Source organism: Alosa alosa, chromosome 21 (genome assembly GCF_017589495.1).
Source record: "Alosa alosa isolate M-15738 ecotype Scorff River chromosome 21, AALO_Geno_1.1, whole genome shotgun sequence".
In the NCBI taxonomy this organism is placed as follows: Eukaryota; Metazoa; Chordata; class Actinopteri; order Clupeiformes; family Clupeidae; genus Alosa; species Alosa alosa.
In genome coordinates this window covers 26,317,338-26,339,446 of record NC_063209.1, presented here as the reverse complement: position 1 = coordinate 26,339,446, position 22,109 = coordinate 26,317,338, and the positions used below count along the sequence as shown (strand labels likewise).

Below are 22,109 nucleotides of genomic sequence, written 5' to 3'. Positions count from 1 at the left end.
CTGCGCACCCATTACTCTCGTTTAAATTACTCGCGAACCCGTGAACGCATAGATATGGCAAGCATATCAGATGAAAGAGGAGACACAGGGCTATCCATTGATAGCAAGTATGTTGATCCTTCTGGCTTATGAAATCAGACGAAGTGACTACAAAATAATAACGTCATGTACAAAAACCAATGCTGCACAGCCATTACTCTTGTTTGAATTACTCGCGGACCTGTGATACAAGGATACAAGGAAGTTTATTGTCACATGCATATAGTTACTGGAAGTAAGAAATGCAGTGAAATTATGTCTGGTGTCAGCCTATTTGTGCATTAATGGGGGTAAAAGAGTGCAGTAGAAGAGGGGTTTAGTAGATTAAGTGGCAAGGGCTGCATAAAAAGGTGGGGAGGATTGGGATTGGGTGGGGGGCACCAACAAGGAGCACCAAAGAGCAACAGGGGCAAGGAAAAACTCCCTTACCAAAGGAAGAAACCTTGGGCAGATCCACGACTCAAGGGGCTAACACAACTGCCAGGGGTCTTGGTGTGTGTGTGTTGGGGGATGACAGACAAGATGGGATAGTGTGCTGTGTATGTGGGGAGAGGGCAGTGTGCAATATGTGTGTTAGGGAAGCTTCCTCATGAGACAATGTGCTGTGTATTGGGGCAGGCAGTGTGCTGTAAGTATGTTGGGGATGTGTGTTGGAGAAGCTTCCTGCAAGCAGAGTACTGTATGTATGATGTATGTGAGTGATGACAGTGAAGATGTGTGTGTGGGGAGCAGGGAGTGGAGCAGTGACTGTGTGTGTGTGTGTGTGTGTGTGTAGTGGGTGTAGTGTGCTGTAGATGTTGGGATGTGTGTTGGAGGCTAGGCAATCAAGGGACATGGGCAGAGTAGATGGAGAAGAAAAGATAAAAAACTGTGTGTGTGTGTGTAGTAATAAATAAAATGTGTGTTGGAGTTCTATGGAGATGTGCAAAAGTTGGAGAAAGTCAGATATGTGTGTGTGTGTGTGTATGTGTTTTCAAGGACATGGGTAGATGGAGAAGAAATAAAAAATAATAAATAAAAAAGTTCTATGGAGATGTGCAAAAGTTGGAGAAAGTCAGATATGTGTGTGTGTGTGTGTATGTGTTTTGACGTGTGATGAAATAAGAAAATAAAGAAAAGGGAGAGGGATGTAAAAGTGCTAAAAGTCTTGTAGGTGTGTGTGTGTGTGGGGGGGGTCATGAGTGCTGAGTAGTGAATGAGTGTAAAGTCAGTATAGTGTGAGTTCAGAGTTGGGAAATGTTTGAGAGTGCTGAGGAGTGAATGTGTGCAAAGTCAGTATAGTGTGAGTTCAGAGTTCGGATGGCCTGGGGATAAAAACTTCTCCTGAGTCTCTCAGTTCTGGCTTTGTGACTACATAGGCGTCTTCTTGATTTCAGCGGTAGGAATAATCCATTGATCGGATAGATATGCCACGCATGTCAGATGAAAGAGGAGACACGGAGCTATCATTTGATACCAAGTACATCCTTCTGGGTTATAAAACAGACGAGGTTACAGCAAAATAATAACTGCATATAGCTCGACTTACCTCACGTTGTTGTCTGTTTTTGTAGCAAAGCATGTTTATAATCCATAGCTATTGTGTGTTTCTCTATGGCAAAGAATGTTCATAATCCGGTTTTGAGATCCTACCAAATTCCTGCATGGCATCCAATTCAAGGCTCATATTGCATACCAATTTGTTCAGCAAAGAAACACCTTTTTTGCCTTTACTTTGTTCATGGCAATGCAGTAAAAAGTTATAGAGAATCATGAGTGCAGACACCATAGGCACACACAGGCTATAACACGTAAACTCGGGTTAAGTCAGGTCAGATCAGTTCGTGTCACAGATATGGAGCGCAAAAAGGTCATTACATCACTAAATAAATAATGGCATTTATTTCTGTAAGGCACACACCACATATGTCTGTAAATTGCTCAGCCCCAGAGAATTCCTCCACCATGGCAATGATATTGCCAGATTCAGGACAGTCTGCCCTACACACACATGTTAAATGCATGTAGAGGTATGAGCTTGCTGTGGTGAGATGCATGTCAAAATATAATAATTTTTATAATATATTTTTTATATTTTAATTCTTTAAAAATCAAAATAAAATCAATGCTAGTACTAATACATGAAATGATCTGGATAGCCTAGACTCTGAAAAAAAAAAACAATATATAATATGTGTGTGTGCCACTTACAATGACCAGAATAAATCCTTATGAATAAAGGTAGTGAAAATGCCCTTAAAACAGCTTAGGGTTAATATATACATAGATTTAAAAAGTAGAATCCATGCAAAAATACTTTAAAAACATTTAATAAATATTTCAGGAAAATATAAGTTCATAAAATTAATTGTATATTTCAGTAGGCTATTCAATTTCATTATCCTAAAAACCCCCCGGATGGTTCGACCCAACCTGTCACATGCCACCCGCCATCACCTGTCAATCACTGTTAAAACTCAAACGATGGAGTCGTGGTGGAAGTTTATGGATGGAGTCGTGGTTCCAAAGTTTAATAAATTAGACACTGATGTCACAGTGCTCTGTTTTAGGTATTTTTCTCAACTAAAAATGCTTTGCACTGGTTAGGGGGTACTTGGCTGAAAAAATATTTCACAGGGGGTACATCAAGTCTAGTCAAGTCAAGTCAAGTTTATTTATATAGCGCATTTCATACACAGAGGTCATTCAATGTGCTTTACATAAACAAAACCAAACAATAATAACAAATAAAAGCATAGAAGGGCAATATAGTCAAAGAATAGTTAAAAGGTAAAGATCATAATAAAAAGAAAACATAAAACACAAGGTAAAATCATTTAAAAATAAAAAATAATTAGTAAGCAAAAACAAAGGCAAAAGTAGTAAAAAAAGTAATAAAAGACAAGGTAGAATAATAATCAAGGCAGATTCAGAATTTGTAACTCGGCACAGTTAGCAGAAAGCATCTGAGAACAGTTTGGTCTTAAGTCTAGATTTAAAACTGGCTACAGTTGGGGCCTTTTTGATGTCATCCGAAAGTTGGTTCCACAGCTGAGCCGCATAGCAGCTAAAAGCTGCTTCACCATGTTTAGTTCTAACTGTAGGTTTTACTAGCAGGTTTTTCACCTGGGACCTGAGAGGACGAGAAGGTGTGTCAGACTGCTGAAGCATGTCTGACAAGCATTTAGGTCTTGCTCCATTTACTGATTTATAAACAAACAATAGTGCTTTAAAGTCAATTCTGTGACTTACTGGAAGCCAGTGCAAGGACTTTTTTTAACTTTTTTTGTTTTAACTTTTTAACTTTTTTTGTTAAAATCCTAACTGCTGCATTTTGTATCACCTGAAGCTGTTTAATAGTCTTTTTAGGAAGGCCTGTGAACAGTCCATTGCAGTAATCAACCCTGCTGGAGATAAATGCATGAATACATCACTGAAAAAAGGTTAAGAACCACTTAACCTATGGTGTAGTGGCTAAAGGTTCAATTCTCTTATGAATTGAGATTGTCCTCTTGCTGCTGACTATGTGCAGGTAAACTAGTGTGACACCAAAAATAGTGGAAATACCAAATAAAGCAGTGCAACTATATTTGAAACAATTTTTTTGACTGATGTCATTTGGGGGACATCAAAATTAAACACCACTTTTCCATCAGAAACATACAGTATTTGTAAAAAGCATAACTGGTATGATATAGAACATTATCAGAATATAGAATCAACATGACCAATTTCACCAAAGCTAGACACAGGAATGTAACTCAGTAGCTGATCACTGTACAATGCAGGGGACCGGGGTTTAATTCCTGCTCGCTGCACCAATTTTGAAGGTGCATTTCTTACATCTTAACCGAGCTAGATATATAGAGATAGAAGGTTGGGCTTGTGGAACTATAGGCTACATGGTCCTCACTTTAGATTGGGGGGGGGCTGCAAAATGTACTACAAATAGGTAAGAAAGGTCTTATAAGCGTATTAGTTATCCACCTCTTTATCTTATACACCATTAACAAGCATTAACAAGCTGCTTGTTAACACTTACAAGCTGCATGTTAACTGTTAACAAATATGCTTATAAGTAACTTAAAAGGCGGCTTATTAACACTACAAGCTGCATGTTAACAGTTACTTAATGTTATTAAGGAATAACAACAGTTAACTAACTGTTAGTAATGAATTGTTAACTGCTTATTATACATGGTTAATCCCTAGTAAGCACATGTTATTCTAAAGCGTTACCCAAACTTTGGATGCACTGTTACAAATACTCTTCATCTTAAATTGCGGAATGGAAAAACAGTGATTGACCTTGGAATCTTGGGACATGTAGTTCACTTTATACCCGTTACACTTTAGTTTGTTATTATACTTTACTTTTGTTTATGTAAAGCATATTGAATTATCCCCTGTATATTAAAATGTGCTATATAAATAAGATTGCCTTGTTTTGCCTGAGGTGGAATTTGGCTGGAGATGCTGCACCAGTTGCCTTACTCTCTCAAATGTGTGTGTGAGTATTTTATTGCAAATAGAAACTCAAGGTGGTATGACTCATATATTCCCAGTACCCCAGAGATAAACTGTAGATGGGTGTAAGGCGGTCCAAATTACTTTTGGACCTTGAGCAATGGAGTAAAACATTTGAATTATGTCGAAATGTCACCCAGAAGAGGCTTTCTCTTCGGTATAAAAACATCCCCACTCAACACTCATTCCAGAGGACAAATAGCTAGCTGAATGAGGTGTTAATGGCTCATAAAAGTCTTATTTATGGCTTTGAACAGTAGCACTTGCTGAATACATGTCGATCGATGCGGTGTTCAGAGCCACCGAAGGTTCAACTCAGGTGTGCATTTTCCACTTTGGCAAGGACATTTTTGTGGATTTTGCACTTCTTTTTGTATCAGAGTTTACAACATGTTGAACACAAGGGTGCTTGCCTGCACGTATGGACACAAATGGGCTTGCCATAGCAAGGCCACAGCATAGTGATTTTGTATTTATGTGAGCTTGCTTTGCTATGTCGGCAGCATCTCTTGCACAGTGTTCTCTTTGAACGAAGCAGTCTAAAGATGGAGATGATTAGAAAGCTGTCCATGAAATCCAGTCCACGTTCTTATGCGTCTATTGCAATACTCAAATCCAAACCAACAATAAGAAATAAAGCATGCTGTAGTCAACTTACGCATAGCTTAAATGCAGATAACTGATTCTTTGATAGATGGCATAAAAATGTTCTTATCTATGAAACTTAAACGCATCATAGTTGTTCCATTCTCTCTGTGAATAGTCCAATGTTCACATCAAACATAGAGTTATACAAGCTGTTGCTAATCATGTTTAAAGATGAATCCCCTCATGTTTGAACAGTTCAGTCTTTTTCTTTTCTATTCTACTCTATTCTATTCTACTCTATTCTATTCTACTCTATTCTATTCTATTCTACTCTATTCTATTCTACTCTACTCTATTCTATTCTACTCTATTCTATTCTATTCTATTCTATTCTATTCTATTCTACTCTATTCTATTCTATTCTATGCTATTCTATTCTATTCTATTCTATTCTATTCTCTTCTATTCTAAATAGAGCTCTTCCTCATAATCAGAGAGGGGGTCTGTGTGGCAGCATCTTGCCCCTGAATATGAATATGAGGACTGTAGCTCTTTCTGCTGTTTGTGCTGTCTGCGGTAGCCATTTGCCTCACTCCACACACAGTTTCTGCAAGCTGCATCATTTGATCTTTTTTTGTTTTATTTTGTTCTTCTGTCTGAGTCTGCGCACTCTCACTGATAGACCGTAAAGTGACTTCCTCTCCATCTGTCTAGTGAGATTTTTATCACCCTTACTCTCTCTCTCTCTCTCTCTCTCTCTCGCTCTCTCTTCTCTTCCCCACATTTCTCTGTACACTCTCTCTCCCTTTGGCCCTTTATTTCTTTGTTTTTTCTTCTCTCCCATTCTTTGTCGTTCCTTCTGTTCTCTCTCTCCTTTTTTCTAAATCAGCCTTTTGTAAATCATTCAGGTGTCACACAGCCAGAGTCTTGTCTGTCACTCTATTTTGTTGCTTGTTCGATGTCACCTAGAACCTTGTCAGCTGCTGTGCAGTATCGATAGGTGCCTCCTTCACTAGCGGCAGGTAAGGGTCCATTGCTGAAGTGTGGCACACTGTATCTCCCACCGTCTTCCACCCCCCCCCCCACACACACACACACAGACGACAACACACAGACGACAACACACACAGACACACACACAACACACACACACATATCACTCAAGATGCATGCTGTCCCCTCACGTAAGAAAATAGAGGAAAATACCCCCTTCTGTTGCTCCCTCATAATCAGCAATACCGGGAGGTCACTTGTTGCCCCATGCTCCCCATGTAATATGATTTTAGCGCTTCTAATCCTCACTGTTCTCCAGATAGACAGAGGTGTGGTGTTGGCGCATATGCAAATGCACGGTAATTAACACACAGATCTGCTGCTGGCGCTACTCAGGGTTTGATTTGACAGAAGGGCTAGCAGCAGGGGTGTAAACCAGGAAAGTGCAATGCAGCAGAGGGTTGTGACGCACCCTCGATAGAAGTGTACGAAAGTTTGAATTCTTGGAAGATTCTCGCTATCCAGAAACTAACTTACAGTTGTGGTGTCAAATTATAATTAACTACTTCGTAATCAGAAGAATTATGACAAAGCAACAGGATACTGCAGAAGGTGTAGCTTTAATCCAACATTGAGTATGGGTTCGCGAAGCCAACTACTAACATCCTGTCTTACACAGCTTATATACCTCTTTCCAGTAGCATCACTTGTTTTGACCAACTCAGAATAGAATAGAGCTCCTATGTCCTTCTTACCTCTTTTGGTAATACATATGTGCCTAGGTATTTATTCTATTTCTACAAAGGACCTTTGACCTGAGCTGAACAACTGCTAGGGATGTTCAATCTCTCCTATGCATTCATATCCTGATAGGTAAACGTCTGGCCCCCAAGCTTGTGCATACCTTAGCTATAATTACCCCTGCTCTTTCCACCACACAGAGGTTACACATTAGCCCAATGTATAGAACATCTTTTAGCACTACTACAGAATATCTTATCAGGAGGCTTTATAAAAAATCACCACATAATTCCCCCCTTTTGAGGACAGCATGTACTCAAACATGCAGCAAAATGAAACAACATTAGGTAACACTTTATTTTAATGTGTCACTGTTACAGTGTACTTACCTAATTAGGTACAGTGGTACAACCTGTGTAACAACATGTACTATCAGGTACTACCATTGTACTTGCATTATGTATGTGTGGGTACCTACATATAGTTGTTACATTGTAATACTGAGTGCTTTTACAAAACTTTGCCAATTTGCCTAAATTTTCATCAGAGGCAAAGAGCTGACCTGAGACCTGCTGGATGGGATAAATCGGGTCATGATCGATTTGATATAAAAAAGCATGCTTAGCTCCAGTCAAGGCCTCATTGTCTTCAGTGTACATGTAACAGCTGTGCTGCTACAACCTTGTTACTCTTTGATACAGTGGAATAAACTGGAACAGGTCTTGTCTTGGAACAGGTCTACTAATTCACATGTACTGTGTGGTGTAACAGCAGACACGTTTCAAAACATCAATTACAGGATGCATAACATCATTGACAGGATGTATAAATGTAGATGTAAGTACTTAACTGGTACACTTTATTTTAATGGGTTTATTCCACTGTACCAAAAGAGTAATAAATGTGTACCAACACAGTTGATACATGTACTACAGTATGTAGGGTAATGGCAGCCATGTTCCAAGACACTAATGACACAACATACATGTAATATGTAATTGTAAGTACTTAACTGGTACACTTCATTTTAATGGGTTTATGCCACTGTATCAAAGAGCAATAAGTGTGTACCAACACAGTTGATATATGTACTATGTAGTGAATTAGTAGACCTGTTCCAAGACATCGAAGACATAACATACATGGCATATGTACATGTAAGTAATTAACTGGTACACTTAATAGGTTTATTCCATTGTATCAAAGAGTAACAAGGTTGTAGCAGCACAGCTGTTACATGTACACTGAAGACAATGAGGCCTTGACTGGAGCTAAGAATGCTTTGTATATCAAATCTATCATGACCAGATTTACCCCATCCAGCAGGTCTCAGGTCAGCTCTTTGCCTCTGATGAAAATTTAGGCAAATTGGCAAAGTTTTGTAAAAGCACTCAGTATTACAATGTAACAACTATATGTAGGTACCCACACATACATAATGCAAGTACAATGGTAGTACCTGATAGTACATGTTGTTACACAGGTTGTACCACTGTACCTAATTAGGTAAGTACACTGTAACAGCGACACATTAAAATAAAGTGTTACCCAAGGTTCTTTGGAAACAATGGAAGTTCAGATGCAATGTGTGGAATGGATATTCAGTATTTCAGAACAATATTCTTGTCTGTGTCTGTGAGTTTGTATTTCTTTTTCAGCAGGCTAACATAACATCGACTGTGCAAATCAAGGGAACTTTCTGACTTTGAGGACTTTTTAGAGCATAACTTTTTAGAACACAGATTCTGTTTGCTTTGGTTTACAACTCTGGTTGTAATCCATTGACCTGACCAATCTGTGTTTTTGTGTATGTGTGTGTGTGTGTGTTGTTTGTGTATGTGTGTGTGTGTGTGTTTCCATGTGTGTGTATCAGCGTTCCAGGCTTTTCTTGGCAAGAAGGACGTGTCGCAGGAAATTGAGGAGGTCCACGCTGAGGGCAGGACCCAGAACACAATCGTGGCGGCGTCGCCCCTTGACCTTTTCCGGAACCGCAGCCTCCGCTGGCAGGTCATCACTGTCGTTGTCACCATGGCATGCTACCAGCTGTGCGGCCTTAATGCGGTGAGTGCCAGACTGCACTGGGAGGGGAGAGGGGCAGGGAAAAACACTCAGCCAGTGGAAGGTGCTGAGGACTTGACACAAAAACCTTTATGTCAGTTCTGTCTCTTCCGCCTTGTATATTCCTCTAGAATATTTCACCGCTCTTAACAAGATGCAACCTCAGATCAATTGTATTCACAGTTGACTTGCAATACAATACCTCACATTATGCACATCATTTATGCTATGAATAAGATATATGGAGCAACAGTATTGTCCTTTGCTTGGACTATGATTGATGCTCTGAGATCTGAGAAGACGTTGTTCAAGAGCCCCTCTGTGGAGTAATAGTAATGTATCACCTATCTTCAGTCTGCACAGGTTACAGTATGTGTGGAATATCAATGAGTGTGATGTATGATGGCGATGCGTAATTCAGTGGTCTGCATGTGAAGCCATCTGTATGAACTGTTATCTTGTCCACCTGCCAACTTCTCCATCTGCCTGCACAGCAAATTTGAAATCGGAATTTTAACACTGATAGATTTAAATCTAACACTATATGGGTGTATATATGGGGACCACCACAAAAGTGTTAAATTAACACTTCTGTAAGTGTTAGAAGTTACAACACTAACAAGGTGTTACCATTTTACACTGAGAGAGTTACACAGAAACACCAGGTTGTAGTATTTTTAACACCAGAGGACTGTTAATTCTTTCTTGAAAACAACTCCAAAAGTGTTGCTATTTAACTTAAGCCCAGTGTTAAACTGACACTAGTATAGTGATGATTGCATGTATATTATTACTTTATTGCCAAATAATGCTTCTTGTTTTAATCTCTAGAAGAGTAAAGGAGGTGTTGTATACAGTTATATACACAATAGGTTTTAGAATTGCTGTTAAACTGAATAAAAAAACAACATTCAGATGCACTTAATGTAAAAATGTACTACATTTATTTATTAAACAGCAAAACATTCTTCAGTTCATTACAAAATGCAACAGTCAGGCACTATATAAAATGACAAATCACAGCTGTATGATATCTAAAGTTCAAACGGTTTGTTATGCTGCAAATCATCTTTTTTAACAATATAAAAATGATGAAGTTCTTTAAACCTCAAAAGCGTAAAGATGCTCGACATAAACAGTCTCCATATCTATCAGAATAAAATGTATGTTGTGTTTTTGTAGAATTATTGGCACCAGTTATTGCCATGCAGTGTCCCATAAACGTAACACCTATACATCATTCATCAACTTTGCTTGCAATGCCTTTACTTTTGGGCTCTCTTTGGTGGTCTGCAGGAATGTAAAAAAGTTGCTTAGAGATTTGTTGCAACTCAAACTGAAAACAAAATGAACCTTGAAAAGCTTGTCGAATGCTGCCAGAGAGGTGTTTCCTTGGCATGGAATGGGCTTCTTCTTCTTCTTGAGGGAGTCCTCATCTTTCTACCAGATGACAGGTGACAGGATGTGCATCAGCAGGAGTAAAGTGGATATATCACTGTCCCAGCCTGGGTTAGGATGGGGTTTGGAGGAGAGTCATAAAATAACTATTTAATTATTCAGATTGAACAGTCATGCATAAAAAAGGTATTTTGACAACTTAACTTCAAATTAATATCCAGAAATACCGGTCATTTCCTAAAATGGCAACTAAAATGTTAAACTCCATTACTCCATACAATTACCTTGTAAGTTGTCTACAGACAAGTCCATTTGTCCCTGGCAGACTGCAATAGGTGTTGCAGCAATGGTGTTGGTAGCTTGTAGTGCAGGTCTTTCTTTTATCAGCTTGGGTTTGTATGAGGGCCATCTTTCCAGATGTCTTGCAGATGTTTTAGATCCAACGAGAAGGCTGAAGTCTTGAAGAACCTGAAACATTGAAGAACACTCAGTACAACTTAGAATGGGGTGAAAAGCAGAACACTGTTGAAATTGACAACCTTGTCAGCAATCACACACACACACACACACACATCCGTTAGGCTAGACTAAATCTCAGGGATAGGCTTAATTTAGCAAAGAGGGAAAATGCAACACATTCATGTACATTTGCAAAAATAAACAAAAGCTCCACAATTTCTTCTGTGCCTTTGCAAGGCAACTGTATAAAACCCCAAACCAAGAAAAATACCTTCATCAGAATCATGGATGACTAAGCACATGTCCTTGGTAACCAGATCTGGAAACACATCAGCATCCACTTCCGTTCCTCAGTCACTGTCAAGGTTTTGTCTTCATTTATGGAGAACTTTGCCCAGACTACAAGATAAATAAATAAATATATTAGTATTATCCAAAATATACTGTGGTAGAGCACATACTACATAGAAATCAGCATTGACATTTCTTTGCCCAACTCCAATATTGTTTGCCTAGAAGCATTTACAACAAACACTATCAATTTAAAAAAGTCAATGTTAGTACACATATAAATACCATACGATGCAAATCATTTTGTGATTCAATGGAACACTAATGTGAAAATTTTAATTTCCTTTGAATAGATCCCAAACATAAAAATGAATGGACGTCGTTGTCGTTCTTTCCGCATGGATGGATGGATTCTGCATAAAGTTACATTTATGAACAAACAGACGGCGAAATTGGGAAATGAAAAACGGCTGTCTTTTCCCCCTTTTAAGGAGCTGTGCAGACACTCGCTCACATTCTGTTTTTGTAGAGACAGTCGTGAAACGTAGCCTACTATGCTGCACATCTAGGACAGTAACGTTAGATAATTTCAGCTAACATCATCCCCTTCAGTCAACCATTTCACTTTAAATCATGTTGTCACCTCGTTGTCGTACGATAACGTTTGCCTACCTGAGGCTTACTCGCTAGTAGGCTAGCATGGTACTATCAGAGAATGTCTAATAAACGTAAACGGGCTCTGGTAACGTTACTATCAAACTTACCCCATGATGAACATTATCCAAGCGGCTCACATATCCTGACAATCATCGCATCCACGTAATGTTATATCTGTTGATGGAAAAGGCAAACAATCACATTCTTCATTTTAGGTAACTTTGTTCGCTAGCTAAATTATCTATCTTAGCTACTAGCAACTACGCCGTAACGCTTGACGTTAGCTGACTGACCAGGTAAATGTCATTTCAATGAATGAATGTAACTGGTTAGCTAACGTTACCTAGTTTAGCACACCATAACGTTACAGCTAATAACGTTAGCAGCCTGTAAGCTTAACCAACAAGGATGGTGATGTAGATGTATTAGATTAAACGTAGGTAGACATCGCAAAATCAAATAAATAAATAAAACAAAGACAACACATTACACCACACCAAGTCAAACACACATAATGTAATTTAGTGTTATCAGCTAAAAGTTTGGACAATGTCTCAGTCAATGCGAAGGTAGCTATACAGTACGTTGACAACGGGCGGGAAAGCAACTTCTAAGTCTACAGTTTCATAAAGAAGGTCTGAGAGTGCAACACAACGTCTAATATACATATTTTATCAACGAATGCCAAAAATAGATTAATTTAATAACTTACCACACAGAATTGTCCACAGCTTGAAGAGAAGTCTGCTATCCTGCAGGGGGGTTTGAGAAATGGCGGACTGCGCTGGAAGTTTGAGCAATTTGCAAAATATCCCGGATGGAACTTGTTACACCCAATTGGTGTTTATTAATCGGAACGCGGCAAATTAACACTGGCTTTTGTATCATATCTACACCAAAAGTGTTGAGAGTTTAACATCTATCACTGCAACAGTGTTTATTTGTCATAACACCAGAAATATAACACCCGTGAATTTGCTGTGTGGCTGCACATACCTTTGTACTGTCAGTCACACAAATTATTATTATTTTCAATTTGATTGCAACTTATTTACTCTTACATAAACACGTAGAAAAAGAGATACAATCATATATTAAATGTGAATATGTGAAGTATTACAAATAGCAAACTGAATCATATAAAACAATTATATGAAATATCTTTATATCATGCGTTGGTATAGAAACCAACCATGGATTTTTTGCAGCGCCAGTTTGTTATTAAATGCATTGCATCCTGCTTAGCCCTTATCATGCTTTACTTAAAGGAGAATTCCAGTGTGATATTGACCTGTAGTGTATTGAAACATGATACCGAGTGTGAACGATATGTCTCATAGCCCATCTCGGCTTGTCCCCTGCACTCCAAAATCTGGCTTAGTTAGCCGATGCTACCAACAGCTTTTTCAATAGTGGTGCTTCGGCATCGGGCCAGCCATGCAAATAAATCACTGTTTTACACCCATTTACGAGGCTCAATGTATCTCCACACTTCATTGGTAGACTTCCGAGGGCCCCTGACATTTAAAACGAGACATTGAGAACTTTGAAAAAGCACTGGTAGTTTACTTACAAGACGATTTATACAGACAGTATCTTCACGGTTTAGCGTTTGCAGCCATCTTGAATTTAGTCACGATAAGTCGAACGAAAGTAAGAATGAACAGGTAATAATAATAATAATATTATTAAATATATTATAATAATAATTCAGTGAAAATGCATGGATTCCAGTTGCTGCTACTGGAAGAAACTGGAATCCATGCCTTTCCACTGAATTATTTTTGGAATCTGATCCCTCATCATACTTGTTCATTCTTACTCGTTGCTCGACTTATCATGACTAACTCGTAAATGGGTGTAAAACAGTGATTTATTTGCATGGCTAGCCCGATGCCGAAGCACCACTATTGAAAAAGCTGTTGGTAGCATCGGCTAACTAGCGCCTGATTTTGGAGTGCGGGGGGGACAAGCCGAGATGGGCTATGAGACATACGTTCACACTCGGTATCATGTTTCAATACACTTTAGGTCAATATCACACCGGAATTCTCCTTTAAAGGCCGTGTTGCAGGGTTCATTTTCCAACGAATTTGCACAATTTACTTGTTGGTAATAAACATTTAAAGGCCGTTTTGCAAGGTTCATTTTCCAACGAATTTGCACAATTTGCTTGTTGGTAATAAACATTTAAACTGTTATCCATTGTATTTGATGTTGTTGGGTATCACAAAACGGAATATAATACGAAAAAGCAGGTACTATTTCACAGCGTTTGAAGTGATTCTCCTTTCCCCCACAATGCATTGCATTACGTCACCTTGGGGAGGCTACAGACCAAAGCCCACCTTGAGACCCTTGAGAGTAACGAGAGAGAAGTAAAGAGAGACGAATAAGGGATTGTTCAGCAGTAGATAGCGCAGATTATAGATAAATAGATAGGCTATAGATAGCCTAGATATGTATATAGACAGGTAGATAGATAGCTAGATAGCTAAATAGATAGATAGATCATGTCATATGCTGATCACGGGGGAGCTCCTCGACCAGCGGCCAAAATGCACTCGCTTCCCTTTACTGCAGCTCTCCACCACAGTTTCCATCGGGATGGCACAGCCCACACAAGCACCTGCAAAACTGCGACTTGCCCATATTATCTCCCTCTCTGGTAAGCCGTACCCTGACGATGTCAATGGCAATCAATCACGAGCAGTAGTTATCGAAAATATTCATGCTGAAGACACGACCAGCCTAATCGGCGGCGGCTAGAAGCTAAGTTTGCAACAACTGGGGTGGCTCACAGGTGCGGGACTAAAAAGTTAGCCCATAGCTATCATGATGCTTTATATTCTGATATTCTGACTAAGTTTGCCCGGTAGCCTACTTATCTGAACTAACGACATGATCACTATCACTAGATATAAAGAAAATGTTGACTTTCACTCGGTGCTGTTCACTGACAGTAACAAAAAAAGTGTCATAACGTTATCAGCATAATGCATTGAACTGAATAGGTGCATTATGTAGACTCATAACGAGGCCTCTCAAATTCAGAAAATTGCATTAAACTAAAATCGGAAGACATTGTTATCTTTGTTAGACCATAGGGTCGTTGTCATATAAATGCTGTAACGAAATTCGAAGTGTAATATACAAACTTTATGTTGAAAGTGTAACCGCGACCGTTTCCCCATAGGAATGAATGTAAAACATACCCTCCAAAACGAGACCTCCCGAAATTCAGAAAAATGACTAAATTGATATCAGGCACCGTTATTACCATTGGTAGATCATAGGGTAGCTGTGATATAAATGCTGTGACGAAATTCGAAGTGTAAATATACAAACTTTATGTTGAAAGTGTAACCGCGATGTCCATTGAAATGAATGAAGCGCAGATCATGTAGTCCCCAAAGTGACGTCAGACATTTTTTAAAATGATATAGGCCTACATATATTGAGTGCTTTATGTACCCATTAATCAACAGTGGTGGTTAACCTGCACACAGGCTTTAAAGCCATCATGTTTTACTTTCACAGCCTTCGTTGTGTATTAAAGCGTTGTGCTCCTGGCTGACTAATCCCCTGTGCTGGTGTTACCGGATATACGGTTTCTGAGATTCTGCGTTTCCAGGGCGGAGTTTAGCGTGAATATTTATGAACGGAGGATGTCGTGCGCGAGTGCCTAGACGCCCATTGCTGAAGCGTGAATGAAATGGAACTGAAAATGTTATCAAAGAAAGTAGAAGACCACGGCGTTGTAACACGTTTTTGGATGTTGCCATGTGTTATTAATGGAAAGTATGACTATGTCGTGTTCGAGTATAGATGCAATTTGGCGTCAATGTTGTTATCTTGTGTCGCAGCCAGTCAAACAAAACGTTGTGTCAGATTTAGTGGGTCGCTTACCATTAAGGATATTGGCTATTTTTTTGCACAGTAGGCCTTGATGGTAGTCCTAGCCTAGCTAGGCTATTATGTTTTTATCGTTTTGATTGTAGCCTAGCCTCTTATGTTAGCCCAGGCAGCAACATAGCCTACATCAGATTGACCCACTGTATAGCCTACAACACAAATGTCTGTGCAAGAAATAGCCCATGTTGCCTGTGCATGTCCTAACTCTGAACAAATGGTATCCTGTCATTGCCCTCATGCACATGTGATATGTTATTCTGAGACATAATCTATAGGATTTACTACACATAACTAAACACACAAAAGTTGTAAAACAATTTATTGTATTAGTTATTTACAGTCAGGGCAAATAAACTGTCCTTCAGTGTCAGGCCAGTTTACACATTCAGTGGTAGGCCTACCAGCCCTGGCAGCAATCACATTTTATCTTCAAGACAAAAAACATTGGCTTGACATCACTCAAAGTTAAACAATATTATCATACCAAAATACCCACAGAGTGTTGTGTGCAAGGATAAGGATATACAAAATAAAGTTTGGATAATCAGCCTTGAAAGGGCAGAAATGGGGTGCCCTGTCTATCTATTGTACAGCAGTTTATTCTTTTCAATTTTAATTTTACATTGTAAGAGGGAGTCTGGCCAAGTTAGCCTAATATTCTTAGGGAATAGAACATAACAGCAGATTTGGTCGAAAATGTAAATTCATAGGCATATACATATAGAACAGCATGATATGAGCCTGTCTGGCATCAAATACATGAGTGGAGGGGTGTGTTTTGGTGAGTGCTGGTGAACATATTTTCATCACAAAATGATTTTGGAAACGTTATTTTGGAAACGTTATTTTAAGGTAAAAACTCTTCAGGGGTTCATATGTAGTCATTCACCTCAATCTGATGAACTTTATGTTATAGTCCCCCCAATCATCCTCATTGAGCACATAGGTTCTTGTAAAGTACTACTTAATTGCATTTGTAACCATTACCTTTTGAATAAACAGATTCTATATGACCATACCCCACATTAATAACATTAACCCATTCATCTTGTGTATCTGAAGGACTTATGTAAGTAGGCATCATCCATGTAAAGCTAGACAGTGTTTGTAAGGTAATACAAAGCATATTGACTTAATGTAGTTATGACCTTTATGGATGAAACATAACCAATATACTGTAAGTGCATGGCCCATATTGATGTCCTGCTTCCCTAATAAATAACAACATGATTGTATAAAACAAGTTTTATTATTTCACAAGACTCCAAGATATCAGAATGTCCAATAAAGCATGCCTTAATGATCTGTTTTGGCAACAGCGGTAGCTGAGCATTGTAATGCAGCACATTGTCACGTTTTTCCACAATAACCCATTTCAACATTCAAAAACAAATTGCTGTAGTCTTCTAGCTTCTTTACCAACATTTTCAGTTCCATTTGAGTCACGCTTCATGAATGCTCTCTAGGCACGCACGCACGACGTTTATAAATATTCACGCTAAACTCCACCTGACTCCACCCATGGAAACCCAGAATCTCAGAAACCGTATATCTGGTAACACCGGGTGTCTCTCTGGCTCCTGTGTGGTTGCTCCAGCTGTACGGAGCCTTACTTACCATAACAAAGAGCATCGGCTAGCAGGGCAAACCTTCAGCAATTTCATCATTTATACCACAATCAAAGATTTAGGGCCCTATCGTAATCAGTGATTAATTTTTCGCTATGCACTCCACTTTTATTAAACCTTGCGGCCAGGGATGTGGCAATTAACGACATAAGGTGTGGTCTTTTGCATGATCCAAAAATCGGTATCTTGCACCCTTTTTTATCTTACACAAGTAAAAACCTGGTCTATAGCGAACAGTGCATTTAAAGCAAAGCTGAAGACGCACTGTCACAAGATGCACCCCTTAGCAACCAGTCCCAAACAACTCCTCTGCAGGATAAATATCCTTAGGATTTTTATTCAGTCATTCGAACATTATTGGGGTATGTTTTGCTTTTTTCAGGCTACGTTTTCAATTGTAACCCCTTGTCAGTCAATAATAAAAGAAAATAACTGTCTAGAACTGTTTTGCCGTTGACTATGTGATCACAGTGGAGGTAGTTTCACTCTGCCTATCAGCTCAAATAATAGCTGAGTGCAGAATGCATGTAGGCTATACTCTGCTAGTCATACACAGGTTTTAGTAAAACATGTGGCCTACTAGTGGAATTGTGCAAGCAGATTACTTCAAATGTGCAGCTGACTAACAAAATACCAACGGGCTGTTTGATGTTGCGCTGCTGGCTCTTAAAGAGATTGACAGATGTCACTCATTGGTTTAAAGGATATTACGCCCAAAACATACCCATGACTGATTAAGAAACATAAAAACAATCGTTTTGCGCTCAGCGTTTGATCACAAAATCACACCATTTAATTTGCAAATATGGACTGGACACACCTTAAATGTCTTTTAAACTTTGCGCCTTTGCGCAGTCTAGTGAGGGATGAATTGGAGACGAGGAAATGATTAGTAGGAAGTAATTCTTGAAGCCAAACAATATCATCTCACTATTGTATGTAATATTTTGTTTGTGTTCCAAAACAGTGTAATCTTGAAAACCTGCCTGTCCTTATCTTTACACATACACATTTTGCTTGTAGGCATCCTTTTAACACGCTGTCAAAATGCAATGGCTATTGATTATCCTGTTGTTACGCTGAAGAGATAGCGTATAGCTGTGTTGCTCTGAGCCGAAACCCTGACTATTTTGAAGGGGATTGTGAGCGCATAAATTGGCCCCCTCACAGTGCCAAGGCAATTTTCAGTCATCACCCCAGAGCAGACGCTTCACCGAGGTACTGCATCTCCTTCTCCTGTGTGCGTCATAGCATTATGATAATGGAACGCTATCTGTGCTGTGCCACCACAAACCAAGACTGACAGACCCAATCACAAGCACATTTCCCATCCAGGTCTAATGCTCAGTCAGTGGCACCAACATTATATTCATCTGCCTTTCATTTCAGCTCTGAGAAATGTTTTGATTTTGTCAACTATTAGGCTCTCTGCTGAGTATGTGCATGTATGTGCATGTGCGTATGTGTTTATGTGTTTGTGTGTTTGTGCCGAGAGAGAGAGAGAGAGAGAGCAGGAGAGACTGACAGAGACTGACAGAAAGGTGGAAAAGAGGAAGAGCAGATTGATGAAAGGTAGAAGAGTGCGAGTGCATTTGAATGATACATTAATTTGCAGAGGGTATTATGGATTTACATAAAGATCTGGAAGAGTTTTTCTCCCCTGCAGTGTACCGTAATCGAGGTTCCATTCAGTTGAAGTCAGCCGATAGGTAATGGGTACATCTCTGATAAATACAGGGTGGTGTGATGGAAACAATACATTCTCACTGAAAACAAAATGTTGACTTTAGTAGTCAGGAATTTATTTTATTAAATCATGCGTTTTTGCAAGTATAAACTCTAAAATTCATACTTTTTCAAACAGATTACATCTCTGCCTTTTTCTCAACCCTGCGTGATATATTACTCTGGCTAATTTATGTGTACTTGTTTAATCAATAGTACTAATGTACTGTACATATGCAGTTCAGGTCATGGACATGCGTGCTATTTATTTTCCTGTTTGTATTCACTGGTTATATGGTTGTGGTTCTTGGCAGACGCTTTTGTCCAAAGCGATGTACAACAACAGTAATCAACATTACTACCAATAATGAACAGTTTAAAGTATTCATATAGCCTAAGCCTACATAAAAATAATGATAATAGTAATAGACTAAATAGTTTTAACCGAATACTGGTAATAGCAAATCTTCACAGTAATAACAATGCATACGTTGTCTTGTTCTTGTTAATGGTCTGTAACATGCTGTGACATTTAAATTTCCTTGGGATATATAAAGCTAATCTCATATAATGCACAGATGGTATACTTCATACATTGTTACATTGAACCATGTTTCATGTTTCATCATGCATTTTGAATGTTTAACATTGTGTTCCTCTTTTGACAGATTTGGTATTACACCAATGGAATTTTCACAGACGCGGGCTTCAAGAAAGAATTGATTCCTTACATCACCCTCTCAACAGGAGGCATTGAAACCTTGGCTGCAATTGTGTCCGTAAGTAACAATAACACCAAAAACACAAAAGAAAAAAACGTTTTCCACGTACAGATGTCATTCTTGCTTTGGTTAGCGAATGATTACTATAGCAATATGGTATTCTTAACCAAGTAACACCAAAACCAACTTAAACTGTCAAGAAGAGAAAAAAATATTGTAATTACTTGTGGCAGCATGTTTAAAATCCCTGACTGCACCTCATGATAATGTTTTGTTCATTAACAGTAGCAGGAAGTAAGACTTTCCAAAATGGTAAGGCTTTGGAGAAACCCAGCAATGGCTCATTACTGGGGCTAAAGTGTCTAATTATGCTGCTGTTCTACTCTGTTCAGTATTATTCAGTCCGTGTCTCGGCATGTGTGATTAAAAACAAAAAAACCTCACTGTTCTAACGGAGTTACCATCTTGCGAGCATTTCTGAGTTTGACACCAATCCTTCGTGACTCAGTCATTTAAGAGACGATTTCCGCTCAGCCTCCCCAGACTCTGGTTACACCATCCCTGGGAGCTGCGTTTGTCTCCCTTGTACCACAGTCATTTTAATCACTGTGGGCCTTTGAGAGCCCTCACTAGACGATAAGGCCACTCCTCCCTTGTGGGAATGACCCTTGCATTTTCAACTGAGAAGGTCATCTGCATAGGAGCCCTCTTCAACCCCTCCTCCATCTTATTTTCCTCGGGGGCCAGAGGGGGACAGGCTCCCATACCCTCTGGTGATCATTAAAGGTATTTCAAAGGAGGCTTGAAGATAAATACTTTTTTTTGCTCTTCCCATCAGCCAATTGGATCTTAGGTCACTGGGGGAGACCCAAGGAGTATAATTATTCGTTTTTAATTTTAAAAATGAGCTTCTCCCAGGGGCCCTTCATTGTATTGGTGCCTCGCCGTGTCTATTTTTGATAGCCGTTAAAAGCAGGATATGCTGAATGTGCTGAAATCATTTGCTAATTTTTTGCAAAGTTGTTCTTAGATAACAGGCAGAGAGCCATCAAGCATTAATGTAACCTCTCGTTGTCTCTCCCTCTCGTTCCCCAAAGTGTATCGCAGGATGTAGGAAGTGAAAATGAAAAAGAAATATTCATGAACCCTTATTGGATATTCCCTTGATTTGGTTGCAGAAATGTGTGAAATCTCCATGTTTATCTGCGCGATGGAGTGTGCTGCTCTTTCCATTGACTGACTGTGGTGATATTCTCTTGCAGGACTTCCATTCATATTCATATCAATTGAGCTGAATTAGTTATATATAGAGGAGGGCTTAATTGAACTTGACAAGGAAAGCGTGCCACTTGTCATGTGAATTGTATAGAATTTATAGTGTACCACCAGTGGGACTAAATACAATGATTACTGTAAGTAGAGTACATTGCTACTGTTACTGTTTATATGAATGACCTGTTAAGTATGTTAGCTGTTGATGCACAAGTATTGTGTTGTATTTACAATTTGCTAAAATGTAATAAATATGTATACACAGTTTAATATACGTGGTATGTGAATACAACTGATGTTGAATATGCCCCAGGCCATCAGACAGCTGCTTAGAATGTTAGTGTTGGAAAACACTGCCAAAAAAAAAAGCCACCTTTTAAATTACATATTAAGAAAATTATTTTACATATTAAGAAATGATAATTGTTACCTGGAGGCTACTCAGTAGGGATTGTCACTGGGTAGATATTGGCGTGTGAGAAGTTTTTGACATATGGAAAGGCCAGTTTGTGTTGTGTGAACCACTTATATTGGAATGTGTTTTCATCTTAAATGAATTGATAGTGTTAGTGATTTCATAGACTTGCAGCATGATGAGAAACAGAAGCCAATTCCAATATTAATTTATTAACGCAGCAGGCAGGTCACAGGTGTCTCTGTCTCCCCTTTATAGATTAGTAGTTAGCATGTCTTCACTGTGTGTCCTCCTCTTGCTTCTCCATCCAATGCTGACAGATACAGGTTGTCCAAAATGCAGTAGAAACACAAACCCGCCCCAGGCACGCACACATGGCATTTTCACTGGAAATATTGGTTCCATTCAGTGAACATTCATCCAACCTTACAATATCACAGACATTTGCATTGATACTATTTTCAGCTTGAGCACAGATATAGAGGGATTGACCTTGAGCTTTCCTTGAGGTAGAGTTATTTTTTTTACTTGCTGGGTTCCTACTGGGCTGCACTGGGGGGATGACATGAAAATAACGGACTTAGCAGAGGTGGAATTGGCTCCACCTTATTTTCTGAGCTCAGTTTCGATGTCTAAATAATTGAAAAAGGTCAAGGTTTGCTGAAGGTGTGTATTGTGATGTTGTGAAGGTGTGTGTGTGTG

The 22,109-nt window shown here is 39.0% G+C and overlaps 1 protein-coding gene and 1 long non-coding RNA gene across 5 annotated transcripts in view; one reads left to right on the top strand and one right to left on the bottom strand.

The window, feature by feature from the left end:
• slc2a9l2 (solute carrier family 2 member 9, like 2) overlaps positions 1-22,109 on the top strand; it is a 179,223-nt gene that overhangs the window by 81,743 nt on the left and 75,371 nt on the right. For all 3 annotated transcript variants that reach the window (XM_048231047.1, XM_048231048.1, XM_048231046.1), the window contains exons 8-9: positions 8,741-8,928; positions 19,667-19,777. In XM_048231047.1, coding sequence (XP_048087004.1) covers positions 8,741-8,928; positions 19,667-19,777 — 299 coding nt within the window. The remainder of the gene's footprint in view (positions 1-8,740; positions 8,929-19,666; positions 19,778-22,109) is intronic.
• On the bottom strand, positions 8,892-13,005 carry LOC125286216. 2 transcript variants are annotated; one of them, XR_007192141.1, is made up of 5 exons: positions 12,074-13,005; positions 11,838-11,904; positions 11,054-11,181; positions 10,608-10,791; positions 8,892-10,430 (listed from the first exon to the last, which is right to left on the bottom strand). It is a non-coding gene; the product is annotated as an uncharacterized LOC125286216 (long non-coding RNA). The 2 variants fall into 2 exon arrangements; XR_007192140.1 differs by having other exon boundaries at positions 12,443-13,005.